Raw genomic sequence first — 13,112 nt, 5'->3', positions numbered from 1 at the left:
GCAGATATGCCACCACTCAATTAAAGTGGAAAAACAATAGAGCAAGGGAACGTCACCGCTTCATTTTCAGCCATTTATTGAACAGTACAGTCAAATGTACAAATATATAATGAAAATGCTACATTATGCCAAAAAACATGTCCAGAAACAAGCCCCTATCCGACTGAGGAGCAAACAATTAGACTTGGCAAAAGTAGCAAAAATGTCATGAATGTTTGCTCCGATGTTAGGCAACCTTTGTAGTGTTTTTTCTTGTCACAAGAGAATTTTAAAAGTACATGCAAAATGGAGAAAACGGAACATTCACTACCTTTGAAAACACTTGCAATTGTTTGCAGCTCAGAAGACTAATGGCCATTTTCCTGATGTTCCTCATTAGGCCCCCAAAGGCAAACATACACTACAGCTTTTTTTTTTTTCTCTGAGTAGTTTATGCAGTGCTATTATTATTTAAAAAAGGTAACGGAACAAAAACATTATTTATGGACTTGAATTGATAATTGGCATTTCAATTTGTCTCAATCGGGAACACTGATTTCAAACACTGATGATGATGCTAAGTAGCTATCTAGCTGTGACGTGTTAAGAAATACATTTTGATTCAATACATAAGGTCGGCAGCGCCGCCGCTTGGGTCCAAGTCTTTACGCCGCAACATGGGGAAGTTCATCCCTGCCAGTGGGATCATCAGCGCGTTGAAAGCATGCAGGAAGAAGACAAGAAGGAGGATCCAGAAGCAGATGTCAAAGCTTTCGCCGTGCGTCTGGAACACAAAAGTCACTTCCTCGAAGTTGGCGATGCGCTCGGACAGACGCTCGATCCTCACTTCAGACGCGAACAGAACCACAACGAGGAAGCTGCACGCACCTGCCAGGAGGCGGAGTCCAGACATGATTGACAGATTCAAGCCAATGTCCGAACATGATATATTTGCTACAAATTATAACATTTTTAATGTTAGTCCTTGAAGGATTCCTGGATATCACCTGTATTAAACCAAAACTGGCTGTTTCAAGCCAACATTGCAGGCTTCCTGTGTTGTTTTGCACGTATCTTATGATAGACATGCTTACCAAATTTCACCCATCTAACACATGCATAATTATTCTTCTAGCCATGCTAGTGAACAATTTAACGGTGCTGATGGTGCAATTAATTAACAAGTGTTTGCACGAGTCACTAGCATGATTAGGTTTTTACACCGGAGGCACTTCCTGACACATTTCATTTTTAATTTGTAAAAATCGGCCAGGTCATTAATTGATGAGATACTTGATTTTGATAATAGTCAATTCTGAAGTATTAAATTCAGTGTTCTAATAATTAATGTGTCCTATATATGCCACGCCACCAGATGGCAATGTTTGTCAACTTGAAAACTTTGTATGTACAATATTAATGATCGTCATAATTGCTCACAGCAGATGGACGTCCACAAGTAAAGTCCCAGAGGACCGTGCAGCGTCTCGTAAGGACGTCCAAAGGCGTTGAAGAAGAAGAAGCCACTGGACACAGACGAGAAGACAATCAACGCGCCGCAGAAGATGATGATGGTCACGTGGAGACCTGCTGGGATGGCGTCCAACAACTCTGAAAAGACTGAGGCACAAAAATTATGCAACTTAACACACGCAACGGGGACATTTAAAGACACAGTGAGGACTTGTAGGCAGTGTGGAGGCCAGAATAGTTTAGTGAGTTGTGAAGCACTGAGGCAGAAACATGAAAGGTCACTGAGAACTTGTTAGATCTGGATCACTGCTCTCACATAACTTGAGACAATAAACACTTGTCCTTTATCTAACTCTCCACTTATTTGTCCTCTTGTCAAGAGTGCAGAGAGCACGGCAAAATACCAGGCTTTTTCCAAAAGATAAAAATATTGCAATGACGTTTTCCTAATCACGTATACTGTATAGCATATAATGTATAGCACTGGACACTATAAACATTAAAATACATTATATATAAAGGGTAATGGTGTTTTAGTGTCGAGACGTTTTTGAATAATTGAAGAAGCCGCTGCTGTCATTTATTATTGATAAAGTGAAACTTTATCATTGGCGTGTTTAACACTGAAATACAAGCATGCACATTCACTACATGCAGCACACATGAAGGCCTACAAGCATACATACCTACATACATACATACACACGTACACATACTATACATACATACATACACACATACATACATACAATACATACATACATAGGTGTAATGTCCATACTCAGTCATGAACCTCACTTGTATTTCTTTCTCAGGTTAACTAATAAGATTATCCAGACAGAGTAATTTGTAAAGAGAATCATAGGCCTACTCCAAAAAGTTTATTTAACACTTATTTTATCTGTTAAAGCTACTTGAGATGTAGGTTGGTCATTAGGACAGACAAGAAAGAACAAAAAGAGCATTTTCAAGTGCTATTTCGTATTTAGAATTTATGAATCGCGTTTGTACGACAATTGCATTTCTCAAGACAATTTATTTGCTTGGATTAAATCAAATTTACAATTTATTTGCTTGGATTAATTGAAAATTTCATATAGTGCATCCAAAAATATTTTCCAATTATTGAATGGCCCAATAGCAGTGCAGTTCAATGGTAAAGATGCTCGCATATTTTGTACTTGAGAATCGTGAGGTCCTGCCGCCCAAGCCACAGGTCTTGACTCTCTCCCCGTGGAAGAGTCCGTAGGCGAGACGCCCGACGAACTTATTGAGCTCGCTCCCAGTAGCATTAACGAGTTCTGCTCCGGTTCTGCACAGGACGGACCCGTCCACCCAGCGAGGAAGTCCAGCGGAAACCGCGGTTGCCAGCGCGCAGCACGCCGCCAGCGCGCCTCCAAAACTCAACAGCATACGCTTGTGTCGCCGCGCCGCTGCCATGGCCGCCCTCGGCGCCTGAGCCCTGCCGCCAGCTTCTCCACCGACACCCTCCCTCCAATACCACCTCGTCTCCATGGTGACCGCGTATCGCCTGACCAGGGGCGGAGCTAGAAAATATTTTGTGGGGTGGCCGATGAGCCAATAGATTGCACAAACTACCAGGTTAAATAGATCAATCCTGTATTGTTACCCTGGTCTGAAAGCCCTTACAGTGGCTCAATGCTATCTGCAGGGGATAGTGGCCTCCAAATGGCCAAAATCCTCTTATATTTTATGCTCATTCTAAATGTATTGGGAGAGGGCACAGTAGAAGGGTCTGTTGCGGTTAGCATTCTGAAATCACTGAGGTGTAGCACTACAACAACTCAAACATTAGCAATTAAAATGTTAGAAGATTAAAATGTCTAAAATACTGCAATCTGTATTTCACTGTACATATATTCACAAGCACAACATACACACTTGGCCGGACCCATTTCTTCCATCCAACCAATAAAGGAAAACCATGCTCAGTTGTGTGTGGCATTCCGGTCCACCCTGTCCATGGTGATCTTGATCCAGCTGAGGAAGTTTCCCAAGCGGGTGAAGACGCCATATTTGCCACTGGCGGCACAGCCCTCACCCCAGCTAACCACACCTGTCAGGAACCAGGTTCCACGGTAGTGGACTACGAAGGGACCACCGCTGTCCCCGCTGCACGCATCCAAGCCAGTGTCTACGTAGCCTGCGCAGAACATGTTGTCCGTGATTACCTGTATGGGGTGGTGAAAAGCAGAGATGGGAAATACAGGTCAACAAAGTAAAAACCTTGCCACATTTTGGCTTTGACCACAAGTGCTTCTACATACAAACTAGCTTGCTTTGTTCACTCTCGTTTGAGTAGAAGCATCTGTGGCTAAACCCAGAATGTGGCAGGGTTTTTACTTTCTGGACCTGATTTCCCCATCTCTGGTGACAGGCTATCAGAATGCTGCTAACAATGCTAGCTAATGCTCACCTGCTTCGTAGAATTTCTGCAGAGGTGGTGGTTGACCACTGGAAGCGCCACCTTCCTGAGGAATCGGGAGGATCGGCGCAGGTACTGTGTGGCCCCCCACCCTGTTACCAGGCCCCGATTGTCCTCCTGTACAGACACGTGAAATGAAGAGCATTAAAATGGCATATTTAAACATGAAAAACTTCATCAAAACATGTAATTAAAGTCCACCCAGGAAGGTCGAAGTGTGATAGCGATGTGGTAAAGTGAAGCATATTGATGTGCACCCACCTTTAGCAGGTATTTGGAAAGGTGGGGGTCCGGCAAGCAGGCGGGGATGGCGGTGGGCCCCCTGACAACGGGTCGAGCGAGGTAGAGCAAAGCGACGTCGCTGTCCATGGTGAATTCATGAAAGTAAGGATGAAGCACAACTTCCTTGACAGGAATCTTCTGCTCGCCGGGATCACGACGCTTCTTGTCATAGTCGCCTTTAGGCAGAACAGCAACATACATAGCTTGAATATAGAAAACCTGTGCTAATTAAATATAACTAACCAGTGCCTATTTTTAATATACAGTAGTTAACCAGTGGATAACACACAGCCTAACAATAGCTAATCTGTGGTTAATAAATATCCTAAATACAGTACCTAGCCTGTGGCTAACACATATGTTAAAGAATTATGTAACATTGTCAATAACACATAGCCTGAATTGAGCTAACACTGTGACTAACATATTGCCTCAATAAAGGTAACACATTGACACTATTGAAGACATGTGGGGTCCATTATGGTATCAGCTCGTGTTAATGCTACATGCTAGGATAAGTGTGTCACATCACCTATGGTGACATGGTGAGCAGTCTGCTGGAAGCAGTGTGCAGCTGAGACCACCCAGCGATCTGACACCAGGGTTCCTCCGCAAAATCCATAGCCATCAGCACGACGGATGAGCACCTGAAGGCAGCACAGGTGGGCGTAAGTCACATGCTGTACATCTACAGTAAGTCTTGAATTTTAACTGGAGACGGAACTTTTCGCATGCCCTGCCAAAAACTGAACACCTACCCTCCTGGAAACTGAATGTTTCTCACTCTTGATACAGAATTCCTCTCTTGCCTGAATTGGAAGATTTTCAATCCCACAGACAGAATGCTTTCCATGCTGATAACTGAACTCTTGTCCTCCTAAAAACAGAATGTTTTCCCTCTGGAAACCAAGAGCTTCCATTCTTAAAACAGAACTTGCTCCCTCCTGAAAATAAAACTCTTCCCATACTTGAAAAAGAACTGAGTCGAAACTCTTTATCTTTTAAAACCAATCTCTTTCCTTCCCGGAAATGGAACTCATTGAATTCCGAAATGGAACGGAACTCTTCTCATCCACTGAATGTAACACTTCCCGTACAAACCACATTCTTCCTATAAGCGTAACAGAATTCTTCCTGTCCTGGAAACTTAATTCTTTAAATCCTGCAAATGGAACCCTTCCTATCCTCGATGTGTCCTTACCTGCCAGGGACTACCTCCCAGTTTCTCCAAGGCTCCTCCCACAATGCGAGGATTGAGACGCTCATCTGTAAATTTCGTCCAGTTGAAGCCTATGTCTTGACTGTCATCTAAGATGGTGTCCATTTCCATTGTGACATTGGTGTCCTCCAAGATGGCGTCCGTTTCAACAGTAAAATTAGCATAATCCAAAATTATGTCTGTTTCTGCCGTGAAGTTGGTATCATCTGAGAGGTCCCAGAGGGCGCGACCTCGATGCAACCTTCCCACCTGCTGGCTGCCACATGGAAAGGCCACTGAGCACATGCAGAAGACGAACCATATTTAGTTTTATTGTGTGTACATGTCTGTAGACAGAGAAAGTGATGTCACTGATGTGGGCGTTACCTGTCTTTGAACAGCTTTGTCCATCAGACTCCAGTTTGAAACCTTCAGCACATCCACACTGAACACCAGCGCCCTCTGGCAAGTCTGTACAGTACTGCAGGCAGCCACCATTTCTATAGGTACATGATGACACCTCTACAGGCACACAATACACTTTGACACTTACACACTGGTACATTTGCAATAAATGTTCATGCACACACACAAACAGTGCAACGAGGTGAATAGGCAAGGTGAGCAATCGCCAGGGTTACCCAATTGGCAGGTGCTGCCGTGGTAATGGGGCGGGCACAGACACAGGAAGTCTTCCCGCTCCAGCGTGCACTTCCCACCATTGACACACGGATTGGTCGCACATGGATTGAAGTCTGCGGAAGAACAACTTCCTGTTTACTCTGGCGGGAACTCTTTAATCACGTCATTGCTTCCTGGGACGAGGTGGACTCACTGGTGTACCGGAACCAAAACTCCAGCTGGCGAGCAAAAGCAGCATATAACAGCATATCACAGCAGTATCCTGAGTGAAGAAAGCAGGCCTCACCGTCTTCTCCTGCGACTGGAAGATCTCGGCGGCCTCCTCCTGGGAGCAACGTTCTTCGTAGCATTCCCGCTCCAGGTCACCGGGAAAAAGCTCCTCCAGCGTATTGGAATTTGCTCGCCGCCTCCTGGTGACGGCAGCTGAGCGCAGGATCTGCTCGGCCGAGTCTCGTTGCAAGAACACTGCTGCAGGCGAAAAACACTGGTAGTAGCACCAACAGGCGCCGAGCGACAACCAAGCGTGGCTCACCTGTGCTCTCCACCAGGACGGCGCTGAGCAGCAGTATTGTGGTTGTCGTAGTGATAGATGTCAACATGTCTGCAAAATAGGGTCAGGATATTTCATTACCGCTCTCAACCTCTTGCCTTCAGCCTCACTGCAGTCACTGAGATTTGTTTGCACTGGCTTCAAATAAGGCCTCCTTACAGGCCTCACAAAAGTTGTGGAGGACAAAGCAGGAGTGAATGAAGCACACTCTATGACCATATGTGCCTGACCCAAACATAGCCCTAAGTTTTGCTCCTGAGGTGTGGACCCATCACTCAAAACTTCTTTAAGCAAGGGGTAGGCCGAGTCACCAAGAAGAAACATAGGGGATGGGATCTTTATCGTCCACAATCTGCTTCTTACCTGCAGACATGAGGAGTTTAATTTGGAATTCGCAAAGACCTTTACTGTCCCTGAGTTCCATCTTAAGAGAGCAGATGACAGTTCTATGCCCCACTGAGGAAACAGGATGCTTTCTCATATAGACATTAAACCACTGAATCAAAGCCTGAATGGCACAATACTTCTTGAATTTCAATGAAAAGAAGACAGAAATTAGTGTTTGGTCCCAGAGGCATTTGTTCAGCTCACCCTGGATGTTGACTTGGGCTCCCTGGCCTATAACAAATCCACTCAAAAACAAGTGGGAACTAAAATTCACTACTACTTACAACCATAATACATCTATTTTCTGAACCACATATGTTCGACATTATTTATTTGGTAGAACAACACATGAAGTGTTAAGGAGATCAGTAAATGCGGTACATCATGAACACGTATAACAAGTCAGCATAACGGCAGACCTACCTGGTGCTGAGGACGATGGTTGACAGTTTGCGTTACTTTGGAGTTAAAATGGCGGCTCCGTTGATCTTTAACCACAACTCAAATATTGATGTGCTTGGACATGACGCCATCTGCATAATTTACTCAAGTGACACATATTTGAGACAAATCAATTCTTAATATCGTCTGAGTCCCCTTTGAGCCATTTTGACAATTGATTGCAATCAAAAACTCCTTCACACTGAAAGTTGACATTTCCTGAAGTTAACTAAAAAAACACAGTATTAAAATAGGAAAAGTAAAACATTGTGTTCAGTACCAGGCCTCTCACGTGTTCCTCTCTTCTGCCACAAAATGTTTTGCAACCAAATTTGTGCTGTCTACTAAAACAAAATTACTGACGTAAAAGTACAAACATTATTTTAGTCTTTGACTTTAAAGCCAGTTTTATTGCAGACCATGAAATGTTCATGAACAACCGAAGCAGCAACATTAGAAAAATAAATAAAGCTATCGTCCATCTTTTCAATCTCCATGCATGTAAACATTCACTTTGGATTTGTCACCTCAACCGTAACAACTTCAAGCTTTGCCATTTGATTCTTTAGGTAGTCAATGGAACAGAACAGGAAGTGACATTATGAAGGGGAGTGCGGCTAGACAGCAGGGCGAATTAATTTGTTCTTTTCAGGCTCCAGGAAGTCACGCAGCAGCGCCTCAGTCGCCTTCTGAAGCTCCACCTCCAGGTTAGACACCTCACTGCAATGCAGTCCACAGGAAGCAATGTCACACTCTGATTAGTGACACGATCACATACTGATCCTTTGATATTATTTTGATATTATTTAACTAGTTAAGCATAGTGATAAATTTCAAGCTGTGCATAATGTTAGAGTGCCTTTAAATAGTTTTTCTATTTCGAAATGCGGTGCCATTGTTTTAGGTGCAGGTCAGTTGTATTTAACTTGTACGTGTATTCAAGCACATTGTTAATGTTCAAACTGCTTAATGTTAATATTATATATACTTTTGTGGAATGAAACCATCGCCTCATTTTGATGGAAATTACGCTACCGTACTGTAATGTTGAACTATATGGTTGTACTTGGGGAACCATGAACTTTTTAAATCCAGAATCCGTGTTTAGTTGACAGATTAACAAAATAAATAAATAAACATAAGAATCATATGACCTGGTTCCCGGCGTGGCGCACAGTTCAGTGTAAAGTTTGATTTTGGGTTCGGTGCCGCTCGTCCTCAGCGTGGCCACGACACCGTTCTCCAGCGTGAATGTGATCATGTGACCACTTCTGCTCACGGGAAGTACCTGAGCCGAGAAAACAGGGAAAGACTAAACGGCAAGTGTGACGACTATAAGGATGGAGAAAGGAAGAGGAGAAAAAGAGAGGAAAGAAAGCAGAAGAAATTGGAAGAAGGGAAAAGAAAGTGGAATCAAGAAGGGGAAGGGCTATACGAGAGGAAAGCAGGGAGTCAGGAGGTGTGCTACCGAACGGCTGTCTGCCTGGCTGCTGTCGTATCCCGTGTTGACATCTCTCACGTGGACGACGCGTACGCCGCCGCAGGCGTCCGGATACGAGCTGCTACCATCAAAGTCTCTGATGCGAGCAAAGATGCGGCGGATGGTGACGGCGTCGTTGCAGATGACATAAGATGTCCGCGACATGTGATAACCGTACCTGTGCAAAGAAAATTCACACACGGCCATTGCATACGGGAATGAGATGTGAGTGCACGCAGGAAGTTCATGTATGTCGACACATGAAGCAGGTGTCTCCTCACATGTGGTAGATGTTGAGCAGCTGCTGCTGGAGACTGAGCTTCCTGTCATGGAGGTAGGCAGCCATCTCCGCTACCACGACAGCTGTGCTCACTCCGTCCTTCTCAGGAATCAGACTGCTGCACAGGAAGCCTGCGTGCATGTCATACATCAGGCCGGCATGATGACAGCGGCGGAATGGCGTTGGCGAATACCAATTGACTCCTCGAAGGCGAACAAGACGGTCTTTCCCTCTGCTGTGAGCTCCTGAATTCTGTTCCCGATCCACTTGAAGCCGGGAAGTGTTTCCTGTTGACAAAAAATATATATATTTTACTTTCTTTCTTTTTATCTTATTCCTGTATTTTTAGTATAGTACAATACTGTATGTGGCCATCGTGGCGCCAGATTCACCTCCACGTGGAATCCTTCCTGGCGGGCGAGTGCGTGGAGGATCCTGGAGGAGACGGCGGTGGTGAGCATGTAGACATCCCGTAGGTCGGCACTGTCGCCACACGTGCTCTTCCACGACGACAACATCCACCACCCGAGCAAGGCCGCCAGCTCGTTTCCCGAGAAAACCTTCCACTCACCGCTGTCGCTTAGCTCCGCCACCGCCAGACGATCGGCATCTGGATCGGTGGCCAGGACCACGGAGGCGTGCTCATGTTCAGCCAGACGGAAAGACAGCTCCTGGAAATGAAAAGGTAGGAAGAAGAAGAAGAGGAAGGAAAGGAAGACAAAGTTGGTGTCTTACCAAGACGGAGTGACCCTCCTCGGGGTTGGGAACGTGCACAGTTGGAAATTGAGGATCGGGGTCTTTCTGCTCGGGGACTGCAATGGGCGGCGAATGGAACCCGAAGGTGGCAAAGGCTCGTTGTACGAAGTCGTGTGCAACACCGTGGAAAGATGAGTGCACAAACTTGAGGGGACATCTGGAATTCACCTCCCTGCATGCATGTGCATGACACTTGACACCATTCCCCTCACACAGCAACATAATAGACTGTAAATGTGTTGTTTTCGCAACGACACCAATATGCCATTTCCATAGCAACACAGACTGCTGTGAATGTCATGTTGCTATGGCAACAACGAAACTATGTAGTTGTCATTGCAACACATGCGAGTAAATGTGCTGTTTTCATAGCAACACAATGTGCTGTTTCCATGGCAACAAAGTACATGTGCTTGTTCTGTTGCAACACGTGCCACAGTAAATGTGCAGTTTTCAAAGCAACAACTATAAATACGGTTTGCATAGTGACACATGCACTTTTGAATGAGATTATGACAACAGAAGTGAAATTGCCATGGCAACACACACAGTGTGACGTCACCTTGGCAACAACAGTAGACGTGCCATTTCCATGACAAGATACGCAACATCAAATGTACCGTTTCCATAAGAACAACAAGAAATGTGCTTTTCCTTAACAACCCCTCTCACCTGTGCCAGCAAAGGTTAGCGACGGCGGACATGAAGGCGGCGTCCACGTGCCTCAGCGGGTCACTCCTCAGCGGGCTGCGCTGTGCCAACGTGACGTCCCAGCAGGCAACACTCCAGGGCTCCTGATGCTCCTTCACGCTCGCCAGGATGGCACTGTCGTGAGGCGCCGTCACCTGAGCACCGTTAGACCAGTACACCTTGTAGCCATTGTCTTCTTTGGGATTGTGAGACGCAGTGATCATCACGCCCGCCGCCGCGCCCAGCTCCTTGACGGCAAAGGGCTGCAACACGCAACATGTTGTCATGCATACACACATCATCCCTGCCACAAAAAATAATGTCACGTCTGCTTACCACGTACGGGGTTGGCACATAGCTGGAGAAGAGATGCACCCTGACCTCTCTGCTTAGCATCACGGCCGCCGTCAGTGACGCCAGCCTAAAAACGACACGCACATGCGCCGACACCTCAATGATAACACGGCGACACAGGCAGCTGTGCGTGTGTGGTTGGCAGCTGTTCCGCACCCGGGGTGAGTTAGGCATAACAATGCTGTTTCTATGGCAACAGTGAGCAGTAACTGTTGCTTCCATAGCACTATGCCACAGTGAAAGTGATATTTCCATGGCAACACAAACTTGCCGTTTCCATGCCTAAACTAGTAAAGAAGCTGTTCACCACAGGAGTAAAGATGCTGTTTCAACAACATGAACGGTGATACTTCTACGGCAACATGCACTGCAGTTGTAATCACCATTGACTGCTGCAGCCGATCTCCGGCTGCCCCCTGGTGTCAAACCCCACCACTACGCCTCTGCGCTCTGCATCTGAAACACACTTGAGCAGGTAGGCGCACAACCCCTGCAACACAAACACATGAACATAAACACAAACAAAAAAACATACATATTGCAGACTATAGAAACAAACATATTGACCTGTGTGGACTGGATGACGGTGAGGTCATTAATGCGGTTAAACCCTGCTCCCATTGGCGCTCTCAGTCCGGCTGTGCCAAAAGTCAATGTGGAGCAGAACCGGCGCTGCAGCTCAGATACGCTCACTGACCCGAGCAAGGCAACCGCTTGCGCCCGAGTCCTCTCGTTCTGACAAACACATACATGCAGTTTACATGTTTACCATAGCTGCATTCCTTTTGTCACTTAACTCAACCAAAAATGCGGCACTTAGGCAACCAGTGCTTTCCTTGTTTGGTTTAAATATGAAAATAAAATATTTACAAAAACTACTACACAGTACACCCTTATTTAAATGTGCGTGTGCGTACATCGTCATGTTACCCGTGTGCATTTGTAACTGGATATGACTTGTCTGCATGTGATCAGGTTGCCTCTGTGTAAAGGTGTGTATGTGTCGTCATCATGTTCACTATATTCGTGTGGGAGAGGTCGTGTAGTGTCTATGAGCGTGTTTGTTTGTGTGTGTTTGTGTGTGTGTGTGTGGGGGGGGGTCATATGTGTGTGGTCTCAAGTAACGGGTGAGGCTACAGATGACATTTACACTAAAGGTCATCAGAGTTCACGCCATTTATCTTATGAGGTTTGACTTGATTTCCGGGAACTTTCCAGAAGGTTCGCGTGCTTTCAAAGACAAAATGTAGAATCTTCCACAGAGAAGGTTTGCACAGCACACCTTCAGTCAGTCCATTCATAAGTCGCCATTTGTCATATGCGTCCGTTTTGATGCACTGGTTTAATCAATGTCATTAAAATAATCATACCTTCTTATTGAGCACGTTCAGGTAAGTGATTTGGCTTTATCGATTTAGTTTTAGTTTTAGATGGAGCACATGACAACTTTCTCCTCGCCTTTTTGTTTTTGTCAACAATGCAGCACACGTGACTCATGAAGCTTGTCAGTAGAGCGAAAGGAGCAGTCATTCAAACTGTACAGTCCAGGGGTCTCAAACTCCAGTCCTCGGGGGCCGCATTCCTACATGTTTTCCAAGTTTCCCTCGTTAAACACACCCGATTCAAATGATCAGTTCATCCTCACGTTCTGCAGGAGCCTGATAATTGAATCAGGTGTGTTTAACGAGGGAAACTTGGAAAACATGTAGGAATGCGGCCCCCGAGGACTGGAGTTTGAGACCCCTGCAGTGTACACTGTGATTGACGGGCGGGTCGGATGATTTTTTTTTAGGTCAAAGCTCACCTTGTCCCAGCGCATCCAGCGCCGCAGCGCCTCGTCCACCTTTTCATCTCCGCTACTCGGTGGCCTCTGCTCGGCCTCCGCGGCTCCGTCGCCCTGCTCAGCGTCGCCCATGCTGACTCGAAACTGCCATTGAGACGACGTTACCGTGGTATTGCTGCTAATGCTATTGCTAAGGTTGAAGCTGACTGATGAGCCCCGTCACAAAAAAAGTTGGGTAGTCAAGTACCTTTATGTCACCGCTGCTTCCGGTTGTCTTTCAAAACAAAAGACTATGGCTTTCAAAGTAAGAGAAAACCAGAAACGTTTGGCTTGAACATAATTTAATATTTTCAAGTACGTGCAGTTTTAAG

The 13,112-nt window shown here is 45.6% G+C and overlaps 3 protein-coding genes across 6 annotated transcripts; all 3 read right to left on the bottom strand.

Moving 5' to 3' along the window:
* Positions 1–47: 47 nt before the first annotated feature.
* On the bottom strand, positions 48–3,192 carry clrn1 (clarin 1). The gene is made up of 4 exons (XM_037270946.1): positions 2,634–3,192; positions 1,420–1,599; positions 520–867; positions 48–314 (listed from the first exon to the last, which is right to left on the bottom strand). The coding sequence occupies exons 1-3, from the start codon at positions 2,965–2,967 to the stop codon at positions 602–604; spliced, it is 780 nt and encodes a 259-aa protein (XP_037126841.1). The 5' UTR covers positions 2,968–3,192; the 3' UTR covers positions 48–314; positions 520–601.
* A 95-nt stretch (positions 3,193–3,287) lies between these two features.
* Positions 3,288–7,646, bottom strand: LOC119134253 (coagulation factor X). 3 transcript variants are annotated; one of them, XM_037270794.1, is made up of 11 exons: positions 7,381–7,646; positions 6,553–6,621; positions 6,307–6,488; positions 6,214–6,238; positions 6,020–6,133; positions 5,766–5,900; positions 5,382–5,674; positions 4,713–4,827; positions 4,160–4,356; positions 3,890–4,015; positions 3,288–3,644 (listed from the first exon to the last, which is right to left on the bottom strand). In XM_037270794.1, exons 2-11 carry the CDS (start codon positions 6,617–6,619, stop codon positions 3,402–3,404), a joined length of 1,497 nt encoding a protein of 498 aa, XP_037126689.1. In that variant the 5' UTR covers positions 6,620–6,621; positions 7,381–7,646; the 3' UTR covers positions 3,288–3,401. The 3 variants fall into 3 exon arrangements, with proteins under 3 accessions (XP_037126689.1, XP_037126690.1, XP_037126691.1); XM_037270795.1 differs by having other exon boundaries at positions 6,307–6,485; XM_037270796.1 differs by having other exon boundaries at positions 3,483–3,616.
* Positions 7,647–7,776: 130 nt separating this feature from the next.
* On the bottom strand, positions 7,777–13,001 carry pgm2l1 (phosphoglucomutase 2-like 1). Of its 2 annotated transcripts, none has more exons than XM_037270745.1 (12): positions 12,763–13,000; positions 11,526–11,693; positions 11,342–11,448; positions 10,941–11,025; positions 10,587–10,867; positions 9,894–10,086; positions 9,551–9,829; positions 9,352–9,445; positions 9,160–9,289; positions 8,867–9,056; positions 8,553–8,686; positions 7,777–8,118 (listed from the first exon to the last, which is right to left on the bottom strand). In XM_037270745.1, the coding sequence occupies exons 1-12, from the start codon at positions 12,871–12,873 to the stop codon at positions 8,016–8,018; spliced, it is 1,875 nt and encodes a 624-aa protein (XP_037126640.1). In that variant the 5' UTR covers positions 12,874–13,000; the 3' UTR covers positions 7,777–8,015. The 2 variants fall into 2 exon arrangements, 1 of the variants encoding a protein (XP_037126640.1); XR_005100285.1 differs by having other exon boundaries at positions 8,044–8,118; positions 8,553–8,730; positions 12,763–13,001.
* Between the last annotated feature and the right edge of the window lie 111 nt (positions 13,002–13,112).

The sequence above is a fragment of the Syngnathus acus genome, chromosome 2 (genome assembly GCF_901709675.1).
Source record: "Syngnathus acus chromosome 2, fSynAcu1.2, whole genome shotgun sequence".
Taxonomy (NCBI): domain Eukaryota; kingdom Metazoa; phylum Chordata; class Actinopteri; order Syngnathiformes; family Syngnathidae; genus Syngnathus; species Syngnathus acus.
Note: the sequence above shows the minus strand (reverse complement) of the source record. Positions and strands in the feature narration are given on the sequence as shown.

What these genes read in the sequence shown, in the direction of transcription:
- clrn1 (XM_037270946.1), bottom strand. Translation starts at nt 2,967, where the DNA reads ATGGAGACGAGGTGGTATTGGAGGGAGGGTGTCGGTGGAGAAGCTGGC. An exon ending in CAGGACCTCACGATTCTCAA is followed by an intron (nt 1,600 to 2,633) that starts GTACAAAATATG and finishes TTTGTGCCTCAG; the next exon opens with TCTTTTCAGAGTTGTTGGAC. An exon ending in CTTGTGGACGTCCATCTGCT is followed by an intron (nt 868 to 1,419) that starts GTGAGCAATTAT and finishes GCCTCCTGGCAG; the next exon opens with GTGCGTGCAGCTTCCTCGTT.
- LOC119134253 (XM_037270794.1), bottom strand. Translation starts at nt 6,619, where the DNA reads ATGTTGACATCTATCACTACGACAACCACAATACTGCTGCTCAGCGCC. An exon ending in GTTTTGGTTCCGGTACACCA is followed by an intron (nt 6,134 to 6,213) that starts GTGAGTCCACCT and finishes GTTCTTCCGCAG; the next exon opens with ACTTCAATCCATGTGCGACC. An exon ending in TGCTCACCATGTCACCATAG is followed by an intron (nt 4,357 to 4,712) that starts GTGATGTGACAC and finishes TTCTGCCTAAAG; the next exon opens with GCGACTATGACAAGAAGCGT.
- pgm2l1 (XM_037270745.1), bottom strand. Translation starts at nt 12,873, where the DNA reads ATGGGCGACGCTGAGCAGGGCGACGGAGCCGCGGAGGCCGAGCAGAGG. An exon ending in ATCGGCTGCAGCAGTCAATG is followed by an intron (nt 11,026 to 11,341) that starts GTGATTACAACT and finishes TGTCGTTTTTAG; the next exon opens with GCTGGCGTCACTGACGGCGG. An exon ending in GCTAACCTTTGCTGGCACAG is followed by an intron (nt 10,087 to 10,586) that starts GTGAGAGGGGTT and finishes ACATGCATGCAG; the next exon opens with GGAGGTGAATTCCAGATGTC.